Below are 16,569 nucleotides of genomic sequence, written 5' to 3'. Positions count from 1 at the left end.
CGAAAGGCGCCCGCCCACCCGCGCCCTGCCCGAGCTGCTGCACCCGCCCCGCGGCCCGAGGCGCAGCGACTGTCGCCAGCCACTCCCCACCCCCACCTCCGGGTGGCAGGTTCAGGCCCCGGGGGTCCGAGCCTGCGCCCCTGCAGCTGCCACCGTCGCGGTCACCGCCAGGGGGAGAGAGTCTCGGGCGGGAAACGTGGTGCTGCTCCCCTCGGCGTGAAGGTGCTTTCAAACTTGAGAAGTTTCGCGTCGTTTCCTCCCTCCCGCTCCTCCCCCACCCCCGCCCCTCTTCTCTTTATCTCCCCCTCAAGCCGGGTTTTTCGAAACGTGGAGAGGAAGATGGAGACCGAGTCCCGGGCGGTGAGTACCCGTGGGTCGTGTGAAAAGAGCATCACGGTGACCCCTGGGAGGGGGACTGGTGCCTTCCAGGCTGCGATTTCGTTGGGAAGAAAGGTGGACGGGGCGCGCCCGCGGCCGCCTCGAGAGCCGGCCCGCCTTGCAGGCTCCGTGGGCATCTGCGGTCCCCCCACTGCCCGGGACTCGACTTGGAGACCGGTGGGCAGAGAAGCCACCAGCGACTTCGGGAGGTTTCGGGGGTGCAGCGGGCCGGGCTGGGGTGGCGGAAACAGCGCTTTTTTTCCCGTCGAAACGGGGCTGGACCGCGTCTTTGACGCTCGTTTCAGCTCGACGGGGAGTAACCCTGCCGGCTGCCGCCTCCTCTCCCCCGAAGGCCGGTGGGGTGAGGAAAGGGGAGGCGCGGGAAGGCGCCCCAGGGGCTCCGGACCGCGGCTGATGCTCCGGGAGCAGGTGGACACGCCCCCACCCGCTGCTCCGGGCCAAGCCCGGCCGGGGCAGAGCGGAGCCGGCGGGGGAGGAGCCACGGCAACGTGCCGCCGCGCCCCGCCCCGCAGCCGGCCGGCGCCCAATCAGCGCGCCGCACGCGAGGCCCGGCCGAGCCGGCTGCACACGAGGCCGACGTCCCCGGTCGGTGCCGTTGAGGGTTCCCGCCACTGCTGCTGGCGGGTTTGCGGGACAAAATTTCTCGCTGGCTTGCCTTCTTTTCCCTCCCGCACTTTGGTGGGGAGGGGGTGGATCCCCGTGTCAGTGCCCAAGTTCACGATGACCCGAGAGAACCCGAGGAGGTTGTGGCCACGGCCATCTCCCCCAGCGCCTCGACTTGTTGGCCTCGGAGGGGACGGAGCGCCGAACCCGTGACTGCGACGGTTAGCCAGCCCTCTCCCCGTGGTGCTGGGTGGCAAAGTAGAGGACCCGTCTCCAGGCTAGTTCCGAGGGGGAGGTGGCAGGAGCAGGGCCCCCCGCCGGCGGGGGCCACGTTGGCAGTGTTAAACCGCGCGCGCGTGCGGGCATTTGGCTAAGCTAAGCGCCCTTTCTTCCGACGCCCGCCCCTCGCGCTGCTGGGCGCACCTGCCTGGGACCGTTCTTAGGTTTGTAAAATCCCCCGCCTTCAGATTTTGAGGCTTGCTTTGGGGTTTAGCTGGGTGCATCACGGACCTCAAAAGAGCCTTCTGGCTTTTGCCCTTGGCTGAGATGAATGTATTCTGGTTGTATTCTTGTTGTTTTTTTGTGTTCAGGTTGCGGGGAAGCGAGGCAGGAGGCCGGGGAGCAGGGAAACCCGATGGTGATCAAGGGCTTGGCTTCTGGGTATTCGCCCAGGGGTTCACTCATGGTGGGGCTCGGGGGAGTTGAACCCTGGCCTGCTGCATGCTAGCCGCTGTACTGTCCCGTCTCACGAACGCATTTGTGGGGGGTTTCTTGTTTTCTGGTTTTGATATTTGATTTGGGAGGGTGGGTCACACCCAGTGGTGCCCAGGATGGAACTCCTGATTCTTCGCTCAGGAATAACTCCTGGTGGGGCTTGGGAATTGAACCCAGATCAGCCACATGGAAGGCGAACACCCTACCTGGTCTACTATTGCTCTGCCCCCCCCCAACCATGTATTTTTTTGTTTTGTTTGTTTGTTTGTTTGGGGGAGCACACCCCTGTGGCACTTAGGGTTTATTCCTTGCCCTTCACTCAGGAATCACTCCTGGCGGGCTCGGGGGACCATATGGGATGCCGGAGATGGAACCAGGGTCAGCCACATGCAAGGCAAGTGCCTTAACCTGGTACTATCGTTCTGGCCCCTTGATTGTGTTGGTTGTTTTTGGTTTTGTTTTGTGGCCACTTCCAGAGAGCACTCCTGGAGGTGCTGGGTGGAGGGGGGGGGCATGTGGGGTGCCGGAGGGGGGAGAGGAAATCGGACCCTAGTGCTAGTGGGCTGCTTGCAAGGCAAGTGCCTTAGCCCGGTACTATTGCTCTGGCCCCTCAAAAGTATTCTTAAAACCCCCAGGATGAGGGCTGGCGTAGGGCAAGCTGGTAAAATTGTATTCCTTCAACCAATAAATCATTGATTCCCGGACTATGTCCCATCGTCCTTAGATAAGACAGCCAACAGGCCAAGCCCTTTCCTCATGCACCTGATAGTGAAAGAGAAAAATATCATTATCGCATGTTCAAAAGTGGCGAGTACGAAGGCGGGGGAGGGGGGGGAGGGAGGCGGGGAGGGAGGGGGCGGGGCGGGGAGGATGGCACACTTTATGCTGGCAATAGAGTGGCACCTTGGAAACCTCAGAGTGTAGGGAAGTGGATATGAAAGTTAAATTTTTTCTCAATATTGTCTCATTTCTCAAGATTGAAAATGTGACACTCTTTCCTCTCACACCTCTGATAAGTGACAAGAGTTTTTTGTTTCATTTTATTCTGTTTATTATTTCTAGCACAACAAATCCAGAGGTGAAAAATAAAACGAGGTATCCCAGAATCTTTCATTCTGAGGCCACCATTTCCTACAAATGACTTAAAGTACTAATCACCTCCAAATCCCCAGAAAGGATATGAAACTGCAAAATAATTCTTAAATGTGTAGCACTGTAGCACTGTCCTCCTGTTCATCGATTTGCTCCAGCGGGCACCAGTCACGTCTCAAAACAAATTGTGAGACTTGTTGTTACTGTTTTTGGTGTATTGAATACTCAGGGGTAGCTTGCCAGGCTCTGCCATTGAGCGAGATACTCTTGGTAGCTTGCCCTGCTCTCTGAGAGGGGTGGAAGAATCGAACCCTGATCGGCAAACAAGGCAAACGCCCTACCCGCTGTGCTATTGCTCCAGCCCATTTATTTATTTTTTGCAGTTCAATATATGTTTTTATGAACTACATTATTAGGAAATAGTCCCTCCCTCCCCCATTCCAAAACTAGATGGATACTGGAATGTCTGAGGTCCAGCAATAGCCCTATCATCACCATTTCTCTGAACTTCTTAAGGAAATTAGGGATTTTGGTTTTACTCCTGGCTGATAAAGAGAATAGATGTGGAAAAAAAACTCCATTACCTAAGTTGAAAATTCATTTCTGTCGCTCAGAGAATTGAAATTAGAAACTCAAACTTTCAGGGTTATTGAGGGAGGGGTGATGTTTTGTTTTGGCACCACACCCAGTTGTGCTCAGAGCTTATTCCTGGCTTTGTGCTCAGGGCTAAGTCCTGGCAGTTCAAGGTGGACTGAGATGTGCATATGCAGTGCCAGCCAAGCACCTCATTTGCTGTACTATCCAGTCCAGAACCTCAAACTTTTGAAATACGCATTTAGTAAGTTAGACTGTCTCAGAAACTTATTTAATGTTCCCAGAAAGAAATAATTAGCAAAATTCTATTCAATTTCTCTTCAAAATTCTATACTCAAGTAGTGGGGATTTTTTTTTTCAAATGTATTAGTCTACTGTTTTGTCATAGTACAAAAGCCTGTTTATTAATATTTGTGAACATCTGAATGTAGTTTATTGGGGCTGGAAAAAGACTACAGAGGTTAAGGCATTTGCTTGCTTTGTACATGGCCAACCTGCCTCAGTCTCCAGTAAGGCTGGTCCTCCAAGATTACAGGGAGCAGACACCAAGCCCTTCCCAGTGTGGCAAAAAAACGAAATATAGAAGATTTTCTGACTTAAAGGTTGTGAGCAGATCAATATATACTGAACTTTATTTTTGTTATATAGTTATATGTATATAATTTTATGAAATTTAATCTATATTTTATGAATCCAATCTTAAAGAGAAAGACCACTTAAAAATTTTTAACTTGAGAACAATTTAATGAGCAAATTACTAACTTGAACGTCAGAATTTATTAACTTATCAATGCCCTATAGCCAATACCTGTAACAGGAACAGAGTTTAATTTAATTGGATCTATTGAATTTAATTAATTAACAATTAATTGATAATTAATTTTTAACTATTTAATTGATGATTAATTAAATTAATATTTAATTAAGCCCAGAGTTTAATTAAATTGGATCTATGGAATCCTTACAAGGAGGAACATTACCCTGAATCCTCTCCATAAAAGGGTATAAAGGATTTAGACTTGTAAGCAAATTTTAGAGATGGTTTGAGGAATAAGGACTTTACTCTAAAATTCATATTGATGGGAAGTAGGAATAATTCTACACTTGTGTATATTAGTTCTTATCTCGAAGACAAGAAAAATCAACTTAGGCTGAAGATTGGTAAATAAAAGAAGTAACTTACAAACTCTTTATATAAGATAGAGGGATATTTAGTGATTCTTGCAGTTTGGACAATGCTTTTATTTTTGGCCAGAGCTTTTTTTTTTTTTTTGCAGACATGTTTATGAAGTGGTCTTGGTTTTTTCTTCACCAAAGAGTTTTCTTATATGTTATAAAGTTTTTAACTTACATGTTATCTGTTTACAAGACAACACCCCAGTCCAGATGTGAGTTCCAGTCAACTTTTAACACCAGACCAGCTTCAGCTGTCCAGGGCTCCTTTTCTCTTCCTCAGAGTTCTTTTTGAATATTGAATGTAATCAAAGTAGAGAGAGAGTAATACCCCACAGGTAGGGGGAGGGTGTGGGATGGGGGTATACTGGGGTTTTTGGTGGTGGAGAATGGGCACTGGTGAAGGTACAGGTGTTTCATTGTATGACCGAGACTTAAACGCGAAAGCTTTGTAACTGCTCTCACAGTGATTCAATAAATAAAAATTATAAAAAAATAAAAAAAGTTCTTTTTGAGTTTTATATTGTTCATTATGTATAATATTTGAATAATATTTAATAACATATTTAATATATATTTAACAATAATTAAGAATATTTGAATAATATATTTAAGTACTCTGTATTGGAGTAAATTCTGCAGTTTCTATATTTTTGTTGCCCCCAGAAACTATTAACTAATTAAAATCTTCATGATGTTAGAGTAAAAGTAAAGTCTAAAAGCCTACATTTTAAAGTCATACATGGGGCTGGAGCGATAGCACAGCGGGTAGGGCGTTCGCCTTACAAGCGGCCAACATGGCCGACCCGAGTTCGATTCCTCCGCCCCTCTCGGAGAGCCCGGCAAGCTACCGAGAGTATTGGATATGCCAGACACAGTAACAACAAAGTCTCCAATGGAGACGTTACTGGGCCCGCTCGAGCAAATCGACGATCAACGGGAGGGCCTTTACCTTTACATGGGGGGAGGGGCTGGAGAGATTGCACAGCGGGTAGGGTGTTTGCCTTGCATGCAGCCGACCCGGGTTCAATTCCCAGCATCCCATATGGTCCCTTGAGCACCTGCAGGAGTAACTCCTGAGTGCAGAGTCAGGAGTAACCCTGTGCATTGCCGGGTGTGACCCAGAAAGCAAAAAATAAAAAATAAAATAAATAAATAAATAAAAAGAAAGTCATACATCTGGTGCTGGAGAAATAGTACAGCGAGTAGGGCATTTGCCTTGCACGCGGCCAACCTGGGTTCGATCCCCAGCATCCCATATCGTCCCCCAACCACCGCTAGGAGTAATTCCTGAGTGCAGAGCCAGGAGTAACCTCTGAGTATCGCTGGGTGTGACCCAAAAAGAAAAAAAAAGTCATATATCTGAAGTTTAAATGGCTTGTGTTTTTTGAAAGGTAATTTTGGATTACATTAAAGCTTATTTTAAAAAGTGCTGAAAGTTTAAAAGAACTTTATTTTACAGCAGACATCAAATCAGACGCAAACAGATTCATTATCTCCATCCCCTAATCCTGTGTCACCTGTGCCTCTGAATAACCCAACAAGTGCCCCAAGATATGGAACAGTGATCCCTAATCGCATCTTTGTAGGAGGAATTGACTTTAAGGTACCGATTTTTTAAATTCATGTGTTAGTGTGTCTTTTTGCATAACAAGTTATTTTATTTATCAGCACTTTTTTGTTCATTTACAAAAATAACATTACTATTAGCATGGTGATTAGTAGGCTTCAAATTGTCTTAATATAAAAAATGTTTACAATAGCAATATATGTAAAATAAAGCATATATAACTGTCCAATTCACATCCAAGAAAAATAGGGTGTAGATTTTTTTTGTAAATAAAATTGTTTTATTTTTTCTTTCAGTCAGCCACACATGCTAGGGGAAAAGGGAGCTCAGATAGAGAAGGGAGCACCAAATAAAAGGGTGTAGATTTTATAGACTCCCAGTTACTTACAGGGAAAGACTGTAGCTCCCTATTCTTCATTTAGCTATATTTAACCATATCAGACCAGTTATACTTTCTTGCCTAGAATTCCATTGGGCCATATAAGAGATTTTAATTTTATCAAAAGAAGATTCAGAGACTGGAAAGGTAGCTCAATGGGTTGATTGCATACTCTGTAAGCAGGAGGCCTGGGATCAATCCTGACTCCTCATGCCCCCAGAGCACCACCATCTGTGGCTCATAAACAGTAATGAAAGAAAAAGAAAATGAAGGCCAGATTTATTTTTTAAATTCCACACAACTTCATCCTAAGAAATCCAGTTTCTTTATCCCAATTTTTCTTGATTCTTGAGTTCTGCATCTTTTGCAAATGCTTTTAAGCAGCTATTTTATAATTTGATTACTAAAAATGGCCTGTGTCCTTGATAGAATATGTCATTTTATAGTAAGATATTAAATAATTAGCTATTTTACTCATTTGTAAGATGTTTTGTAACATCTTCATAAACAAAAATAGGGAAAGTATGCATGGACAAGTGGATATATGGAATTTCCAAGCTTTATATTTTGTATTTAATATTAGGGAGTCATCTTTCTTAATTTAAAATACCTTAATATTTGACGTTTGTCACTAATAATTTTCCTATAATTTGTCACAATTTGGATAAAATTCTTTCTTCTTAAGATAAATATTTGTCAAAATAATGAGAATTAATTATATTATTAGGTTACTAAAGCAAGAAAAATTACTATTTTTTCAAAAAAGATGTTCTGTTTTTGGAAAATATTAATTGCTAATCATAAATATTCAAGTTTAGTATTATTCATAATTATAATAGCTTAGCATAATTTTTAATAATTGTAAGTTTATGTAAACATTTGTACAGTGAGGTTATTCTAGGTTAATGAAGTCTTACCAGCTTCAGTGTAAACTCAGGGCCATTGTTAGAATGCAGTCGTAATTTTAAGGTAACCTCAAGTCCCTTTCATACCTTTTCTGAAACTACTGAAATGCTATCAAGGAAATAGATTTTTTTGAAGCAGCTAGCAGTCTTTAAATTTTTTAATCTCTTATTTTCAGAAGCCAAAAGCCTATTTCATTTAATAGTCAATCTTTGTTTTTGTACCAGGGATTGAACCCACGGCTTTATGCATACAGGCATGAACTCTGCCACTGAGCCGCATTCCCTGGCCCAAAGGAAGGGAATTGTATGAGTTATACTCTCTCCTTTTATTTTCAGTGAATGTTCTGAAAAATTGAGCTAGTGATTTTTTAACAAAAGTTTTGTTTTAAATTTTCTAATATAGAAATCCTTTTTGTCACTGGTTCCATAACTTAAGAGTTACAGCTCTGCTCTTAGGCATATCTTTTCTTCTCTCTATATAAAGAAATATTTTTCTAAGAATATTTAAAGTTATTTTGAGGGCAAATAGCTATAAAAAATGAAATTGCTATGAATTTAACAATACTCTAGAAAAGTGGTATAAACTGTTTCAGCTAAAACTAGATATATCAAATCATCTTTATAGCTATATTGAATTTTGCAGTAATTATAGCTCAGATTTTTATTTTAATATCATACCTGTATAGCTAACATGTATATTGAGTTACAGATAAAATGTCAAAAATCTTGTGACCATTCCACTTGTATCACTTTTTTAGTTAAATTTTTTTGGCAGGACAAATTGCCATATTGTCTTATTGGACAACTTATTGGCCTATTATAGGCCAACATAACCTACTTCTACTGCCATGTCACAAGAGCTAATAGCAAATGCCCTTTACAGTCATAACTATCTAATTCAAAAACTTCTTTATGAAGTATAAAACAGTTCTAGTGGACTTTCTTTGTAGTTTTGTTAATTCAAAATTTTACATACATTTTAATTTTATATAAAATAGTTTGACAACAATTGATACATAAAGACTGTTGAATTTAATTATCTTATGGTTTCAAGCCTTTTATGATTAAAGTATTTTCATATCTATATTGTTAATGTATCATCTTTTATGTCTGTTAAAGCAAATTTAAGTTGTTTTGTCTTTCATTAAAAGTTTTTCATGGCTTTTTTTATACCTTTAGACAAATGAAAATGACTTAAGAAAATTTTTTTCCCAGTATGGCTCTGTAAAAGAAGTGAAGATTGTAAATGACAGAGCTGGAGTATCCAAAGGGTTGGTATCACTATAGATAATAGAGTTAACAATTGTATTTTTATTGGGTTATTAGGTTTTGTATGCTAACTTGTGCTGCTTTTTTATTTGTGGGAAAGATGTTAGGATCATATCAGTAAAGCTCAGAGGCTACTCAACTTGGAACCCAGAGGATCATGTGGTGCCAGGGAGTGAGCCTGGGCCTCCTACATGCATAGCATGTGCGCCCTTTGAACTGTATCTCCCAGACCATCCTTTTATTTTATTTTTGTTGTTGTTGGTTTAATCCAAGTCAAATGCAGTTTACAAAGGGAAAGGACAAGTACCTTTGGATAGATTATACAGACACAGAATCACACCATGGGCACGCAGGAAGGTGGGGCAGAGAGAGACAACACCTTTCCACTGGGAAGTAGCTCTAATCCCAGAATTGGTTCCTGTCCTTCGTTTTAAAGGGGTAATTTCATGCCCCTCTTTTTTCTTCTACCTTCAAGTGTCCTGTTTGTCTCTATTTTGGAGAAATGGAAATAATATATTACTTCTCCGTTTGTTGGGAAATTATTCTTGTATAGGCTAAGGGATTATTTCATATATTAACTAGTAAGCATAAGATGTGTATGGTTAATACAGCAATTAAAAATCACTCTCATTAGAGTTCTCTTAACAATCTTCAAATTAGGTCTTCAAAATAAAAAATATACATTCTTTAATGTCAGTTTATTTTTGTGAAAAAAAAAATATGGTCTAAAGCAGATATACAGCTTCAAAAGTGTATGATTTTTTTGCAATACAAAAGTGTATTTCAAACCATAATGCCTCAGAAACAAGAAGCTAAAGGAATCATACACTCTTTTTTTATTGAATCACTGTGAGATAGAGCATTACAAAATTGTTCATGATTGCATTTCAGTCATACAATGTTCCAACCCATCTCTCCACTAGTGTAATTTTCTAGCACCAGTGTCCCCAGTTTTCCTCCCACCCCTTCAAGCCACCCCCCACCGCAGCCTGGCTATATGGCAGGCACCTCTCTTCTCTCTCTCTCTCTCTCTCTCTCTCTCTCTCTCTCTCTCTCTCTCTCTCTCTCTCTGTCTCATTTTAGGCATTATGGTTTGTGATAGAGAATCATACACTTTTTTTGTAAGTTGTATATCTGCTTTAGACCATAAATTTTTTTACAAAAAAAAACTGACATTAAAGAATGTAGATTTTTTTGTCTTGGAAACATAATTTCAAGATTATTAAGAGAACTCTAATGAGAATAATTTTTAATTGCTGTATTAAAGAGAATAGATATGGAGGAAAATAAATAGGATTTATCAAGAAATGTCTTTGAGAGTATCATGCTAAGTGAAATGAGTCAGAAAGAGAGGAACAGACAGAATGGCTGCACTCATTTGTGGAATATAAAATGACATAATAGGAGACTAACACCGAAGGACAGTAGAGACAAGGGCCAGGAAAATTGCTCCATGGTTGGAACCCTGCCTCATTAGCTGGGGGAGAAGACAGCTGGGATAGAGAAGGGATCACTAAGTCTGTGATGATTAGAGGGATCACTCGGGATGGGAGATGTGTGCTGAAAGTTAGATAAAGGACCAAACATGATGGACTCTTAGTATCTGCATTGTAAACCGTAAGGCCCAAAAATAGAGAAAGAAGGAAATCGTTTGCCATAGAGGCTGGGGGTAGGCTGTGATGGGGGTGGCAGGAGGGACACTGGGAACATTGGTGGTGGAAAATGTACATTAGTGGAGGGATGTTTGTTCAATCATTGTATGACTGAAACTCAATCATGAAAGCTTTGTAACTATTGCAGGGTGATTGAGTTTTTAAAAACTGTCTAATAACATTAGAGATATTTTAATGGAGTTCCATATACAAAATCCAATTTTAAGAGGAGAAAATATGTAATTTACTGACTTTAAAAAAGTTTTTTTGTGTTTTGGTTGGTTGATTTTTGTTTTGTTTTTAGGCCATACCCATGCTCAGGGCTTACTCCTGGCTCTTGCACTCAGGGATCACTCCTGGAAGGCTCAGGGGACTATATAGGGTGCTGGGAATCTCATTTGAATCAAACTAAATGTCCCATCTGCTGACCCAGATTTGATCCCCAGCACCACAGATGTCCATAGAACACCATGAGAATGAGAAAAAAGGCTGGAGCACTGCTGGTGTGACCCAAACCTCTCCTTTAAAGAAGAAACTGTAGAAGCTTGAAAGATAATACAAAGCACTTGCCTAACATACAGCCGAACCTGGTTCTGTGGCTGACCCAAATATGTCCTAAACTCTGTCGGAACAATCAGTGAGCACAGACCCAGGAGTGTCCCCTGAGTACCATGGGTGTAGTCCAAAACCCCCACCTCTAAAAAGAAAAGCTTGGTGCTGGAGAGATAGCACAGCGAGTAGGGCATTTTCCTTGCACGCGGCCGACCCGGGTTGGATTCCCAGCATCCCATTTGGTCCCCTGAGCACGGCCAGGAGTAACTCCTGAGTGCAGAGCCAGGAGTAACCCCTGTGCATCACCAGGTGTGACCCAAAATTCAAAAAATAATAATAATAAAATAAAAAGAAAAGCTTAACCATGGAGTTAAAATAGATGGGATCATGGGGGTATGGTGCTGCCAGCAAGTCAGTCTGTACCTCTGAGGCGAGTGCATCAGCAGGCTGATGGTGCCTTCAGACTTCCAGATACCCCAAAATTGTGCCTTTGGCCAGATCCAAAAAACTTGGGGCAAACTTTACCAAGAAGGTCAACGGCCAAAAGTTAGGTATGTGGGAGACACATCCACAAACCACCTCCGGCTCAGCTATATAATTGGAGGCATGGCCTCTCTGGTTCCTGATTGAACTGCGTAATGGCCATGATCTCAGAGACTCAGAAACAAAGCTTGAAACCCAGCAGCTTTTGGCAGAAATGTGTCCGGTCCCTGCAGTAGGTTACCGATGCGGGGCCACCGCAGGTGGCTATAGGTTTCGTGCCTTGGCCTGTTCACCCTGGTGGCCTGATGGCCATCATCCTCCCAGAGGCCAATGGATAGTCATGTTTAGGCCCGCGGTGCCGAGACACACGGGGCCTCATGGGATGGGGGTGGAGCCAGCCCTTTCCTCCCCATCCCAACAAGACCCTGAGTGGCTGCCCACGAATGGCCTCTCTGGCTCCTGATCAAGCTGCTTAACGGCCATGATCCCAGAGACTCAGAAAAAAATCTTGAAACCCAGCAGCTTTTGGCAGAAATGTGTCCCGTCCCTGCAGTAGGTAACCGGCGCTGGGCCACCCCAAGTGGGAATAAGTATTGTGCCTTGGCCTGTTCCCCCTGGCGGCCTGGTGGCCACCATCCTTCAGAGGCCACTGGACAGTTAGGTTTGGGCCCACAATGACGAGACACGCATGGCCTCGCAGGTTGGGGGTGGAGCCTGCCCTTTCCTCCCCATCCCAATGAGACCCTGAGTCGCCACCCACGAACTGCCTCTCTGGCTCCTGATCAAGCTGCTAAACAGCCATGATCCCAGAGACTCAGGAACAAATCTTGGAACCCAGCATGTTTTAGTAGAAATCCCTCCATATTTAATTGTTAAAATTTTGGAGTTTCAAAATCGCGTGGCCACTACTGCAGCCGTGCAACATGATATGTTATTCATAATCAGCAATAGAAAACAAATTGTCTACTGTTGCCTTTTTGGGAGATCCGAGTGTTGGGGTAAAATCCCAAATAATAATGGTGAGTCTAGTGTCAAAATATTGAATGTAATCAAACTAGAGAGAGAGAGTAATATGGAAATCATCTGCCCCACAGGTAGGGGGAGGGTGTAGGATGGGGGTATACTGGGGTTTTTGGGGGTGGAGAATGGGCACTGGTGAAGGTATGGATGTTTCATTGTATGACCAAGACTTAAACCCAAAAGCTTTGTAATTGTCTCGCAGTGATTCAATAAATAAAATTATTAAAAATGAAAAAAAAAACTAAGGTCGATTTCATGCCCAATTCAATCAGCCTAATCAGTGACTGAATAAATAGCAGTACTCCTACATTAAAAGATAAATAAAAATAAAATAGATGAGATCATGGAGATTGACAGATTGTGATTTCCTTTGTATGAGGCATTTTGATAGGAATGAGACCAATAATGTGCACAGGAAATTCTTTTAGTGAGAAATTATATCTCACTTGAAGATTTGAGATGATATCCTTCATCGAAGTTATTTTGAAAGAGATGACATACATATTTAGACCCACAAACTATCTGCAGTGATATTGTCCCTTTTTTAAATTTGACTAATCAAATTTGCAATATTTTTGGTAGGAATCATTTTTTAGTCATTGAAAAGCCACGTATGAAAGGGGATGGAGAGATGATGGTACAGTGAGTAGGGCACTTGCCTTGCATGTCACCACCCAGGGTTTGATCCCCAGCACTCCATATGGTTCCCTGAGCACCACCAGGATTGCTCCCTAAACTCAAAGCCACTAGTAAACCCTGAGCACTGTTGAGTGTGGCCTAAAAACCAAAGAAAAAAGAAAACCACATATGAAAGTGTAAAGTGTATTTTATTCCTTTTCCGCTGGGTGGTGTATGTGTTCTGCCAAAAAATTCTAGTCTGAAAGTTATTTTTAACTTTTATTTAATGTTTGGGTGAGTAAAGGAGGAGAAATATCTTGTGAGAAAAACTAACTCTAACAGCAGTAATTAAGAACAGAAGGAAAAATATTTCAGGTAAACTGAATAGTACTCAGAGTTTCCTTCTACAACACATATTGAGATTTCACTTTGGAGGATATATGTTTTTGTTTCTTCTATTTTTGTCTTCCTCCTTTGGCTTTTTGGATGTGTCATATGTCATTTATCTATCTTGAACAGTATATAAATTATACTTTGAAGGTATTAATTATATATAAAAGCAAATACAATATATGGATTATGCATATTTTTTATTTTTTGAATAATATGCTAGCAAGATAATTTCCCTATCCATTTATGTGTGAAAATAATGTTTGAATGTTCCATTTGCAAAACTCCATTGTGTTGAAATATTTTTAAGCTTTTTTTTTTGTATTTTATTCCTATTTATCATGTCTGGTGAATGGCCCTGAGTATAGTCAAAACATTTCCCATTTCCAATAACTTATTTCTTGAATTCCTGGTTTTTATCCTTAAATTCCTAATTCTCATCAAAGCTGATATAATTCACTCACTTTAGGGTGAGAGACTCAAAATTGTCTCTGACATCCCCTGTGATAACTTTTGTCACTGTATATTTTTTATTTTATTTTTTAATTTTCATTCTCGGAGAGCCTGGAAAGCTACCAAGAGCATCTCACCTGCACAGCAAAGCCTGGCAAGCTCCCCGTGATGTATTTGATATGCCAAAAACAGTAACAAGTCTCACAATTTGTTGTGAGACGTTACTGGTGCCCACTCAAGCAAATCGATGAACAATGGGAGGACAGTGCTACAGTGCATTCCTATTTATCAAATAAATCAATCACGGTCAAATAAATATCACTTTAAAAGATTATCATGGGGCACAGAGATAGCATGTGGTGCCCAACCTTGTTCCATTATCACAGACTTCCCCTGGCATTACCATGTACTGCTGTGGTAGCCCCCCAGCATCATCAGGTGTGTCCCTCATGGCCCCTGCAACATAGGACCCAAGAAACACTGTGTCCTCAGGTCCTTGCACTGAATCATCCACCGGGCTAAGTATCACAGGGAGTGACCCTCAGGGCTCCATGAATACCTCTCCCCAAAACTAGTGATGATTAAAGCTCAAGACAGATATCCATTGCATTCTAACTTTTAAACTCTAATATGAATCCCATGTTTTCGTTTTTATATATAGGTCAGATCTCAAACTCTTGATCTGGTTTGGTTTGGATTTTTCCCGTTTTAGTCCCTGACTCCTGTTATAGATTAAACTGTTAAATTGACTTAAATAGTATTAAACTCAATTGTAAGTCTGTACCTCATGGTGATTCATTAAAAAAAAGTAAAAAAATAAAAATAAAAGTTAAAAAAATATAATAGTGTTAAACTGTGACTGATTCTCCTCTTAAGTTTTTCATGTTTAAGGACAATTCAGATAGAAAGGGGAACACCAAGTGGAGGGTGTTTGGAGGATCCTCCCAGGAGGGGAGATGCAGGTTGAAAGTAGACTGGGCTGAACATGTTCGCCACTCAATGCCTCTTTGGCTGATCACAGCGCCCAGGAGGAGAGAGAGAACAGGGGGGAATGCCCTGCCACAGTGGCAGGGGGGGATGGGGGGATGGGAGGATGGGGGGGAGGGATATTATCCTGGTGGTGGAAAATGGGCACTGGTGGAGGGAAGGGTATTTGATCGGGGTATGACCGAGATCCAAGCACAAAAATTTGTAAATCTACAACTGTACCTCATGTCGTTTCACTAATAAAAAAGAAAAAAAAAAAAAAAAAAAAAGAAAAAAAAAAAAAGTTTTTCATGTTTGTCATACCATCAAAGAATTCTACCTATGATGACCCATTCTTAAGAAATAAATGTTTTTAAAACCTCAATATGATTCTAATATAATATTCTAATACAATAATTCATGCATTTATTTAGGTATGGTTTTGTAACTTTTGAAACTCAAGAAGATGCACAAAAAATTTTACAAGAGGTAAGATCTTTCATTGTTTTTATTTAACTTTCAAGTTTTATAACTTCCTTCTTTGAAATTAATCTTTTAAGGTATTTTAATAAATTAAAAGCTGCTTTAAAACTTCAGTAAAACATTTCTATGGAGGTCCAATACAGTTATCAATTATTAAAAGGTTTTGTTTTTAACTTATTCACATTGTAAGGCTGACATTGAATTCTGAAAATTTCAAATTAAAAAAAATGTTTACAGAGAAATTTATGGCTTGGAGCAATAGCACAGCGGTAGGGCATTTGCCTTGCGCACAGCCACTCGACCGAGCCGGGTTCAATTCTTCCGCCCCTCTCAGCGAGCCCAGCAAGCTACTGAGAGTATCTCACCCACACGGCAAAACCTGGCAAGCTACCTGTGATGTATTCAATATGCCAAACACAGTAACAAGTCTCACAATGGAGACATTACTGGGCCTGCTCGAGCAAATTGGTGAACAACGGGAGGACCGTGACCGTGACAGAGAAATTTTATCTGCAGAAAACCAAATTTTAAATTGTTGCACAACTATGGTTATAAGTTTTAATTTAATTTTTCATTTTATTTGCTTCTTAAATTAAGAACATACTGACATATTATTGACAAAGTGTTATTATTAGCACTTTAAACTAAAAAAATAGAACACTTCAGATTCCCAGGGTGAATGGAGGTTACCCGAAATTTTCTTCTTATGAAAAAAATTATGTAAATTAATATTATTCCTAGAGAAAGAATATAGACTCAAATTCTGAATAACAAATTATGCCAAGTATAACTAATTTTTAAGGAAAAATTAGAACTTGAGTTAGATAGACATTATCAACTCTTACTTATGGTTTTAGGGCTGGAACAATAGCACAGCAGTTGGGCGTTTGCCTTGCGCACAGCCGGCCTGGCCGAGCCGGGCTCAATTCTTTCGCCCCTCTTGGAGAGCCCGGCAAGCTACCGAGCGTATCTCGCCCACCCGGCAAAGCCTGGCAAGCTACCCGTGACGTATTCGGTATGCCAAACACAGTAACAAACACAGTAACAACAAGTCTCACGATGGAGACATTACTGGGCCCGCTCAAGCAAATCGATGAATAACGGGAGGACTGTGACTGTATTTATAGTTTTAAACCCACGAAGTTGCCATGAACACCACAAATAATGACCAGCTGCTCCTAGAAGACATTCAGGGCTAGGTTCCTTCAAGTTTTTGGCCACAATATTTTCATATTTGCATCAGTCAATACAGAA

The 16,569-nt window shown here is 41.6% G+C and overlaps 1 protein-coding gene across 1 annotated transcript in view; it reads left to right on the top strand.

The window, feature by feature from the left end:
* Positions 1–339: 339 nt before the first annotated feature.
* The window catches only part of BOLL (boule homolog, RNA binding protein), a 37,373-nt gene continuing 21,143 nt past the window's right edge, over positions 340–16,569 (top strand). The window contains exons 1-4 of the mRNA XM_056111899.1: positions 340–360; positions 6,038–6,181; positions 8,609–8,700; positions 15,267–15,321. Of these exons, the coding sequence (XP_055967874.1) occupies positions 340–360; positions 6,038–6,181; positions 8,609–8,700; positions 15,267–15,321 (312 nt within the window). The remainder of the gene's footprint in view (positions 361–6,037; positions 6,182–8,608; positions 8,701–15,266; positions 15,322–16,569) is intronic.

This window comes from Sorex fumeus, unplaced genomic scaffold (assembly GCF_029834395.1).
Source record: "Sorex fumeus unplaced genomic scaffold, SorFum_2.1 ptg000014l, whole genome shotgun sequence".
Lineage (NCBI taxonomy): Eukaryota > Metazoa > Chordata > Mammalia > Eulipotyphla > Soricidae > Sorex > Sorex fumeus.
The sequence above is the reverse complement of the archived record's forward strand: the minus strand, read 5'-3'. Positions and strand labels throughout refer to the sequence as shown.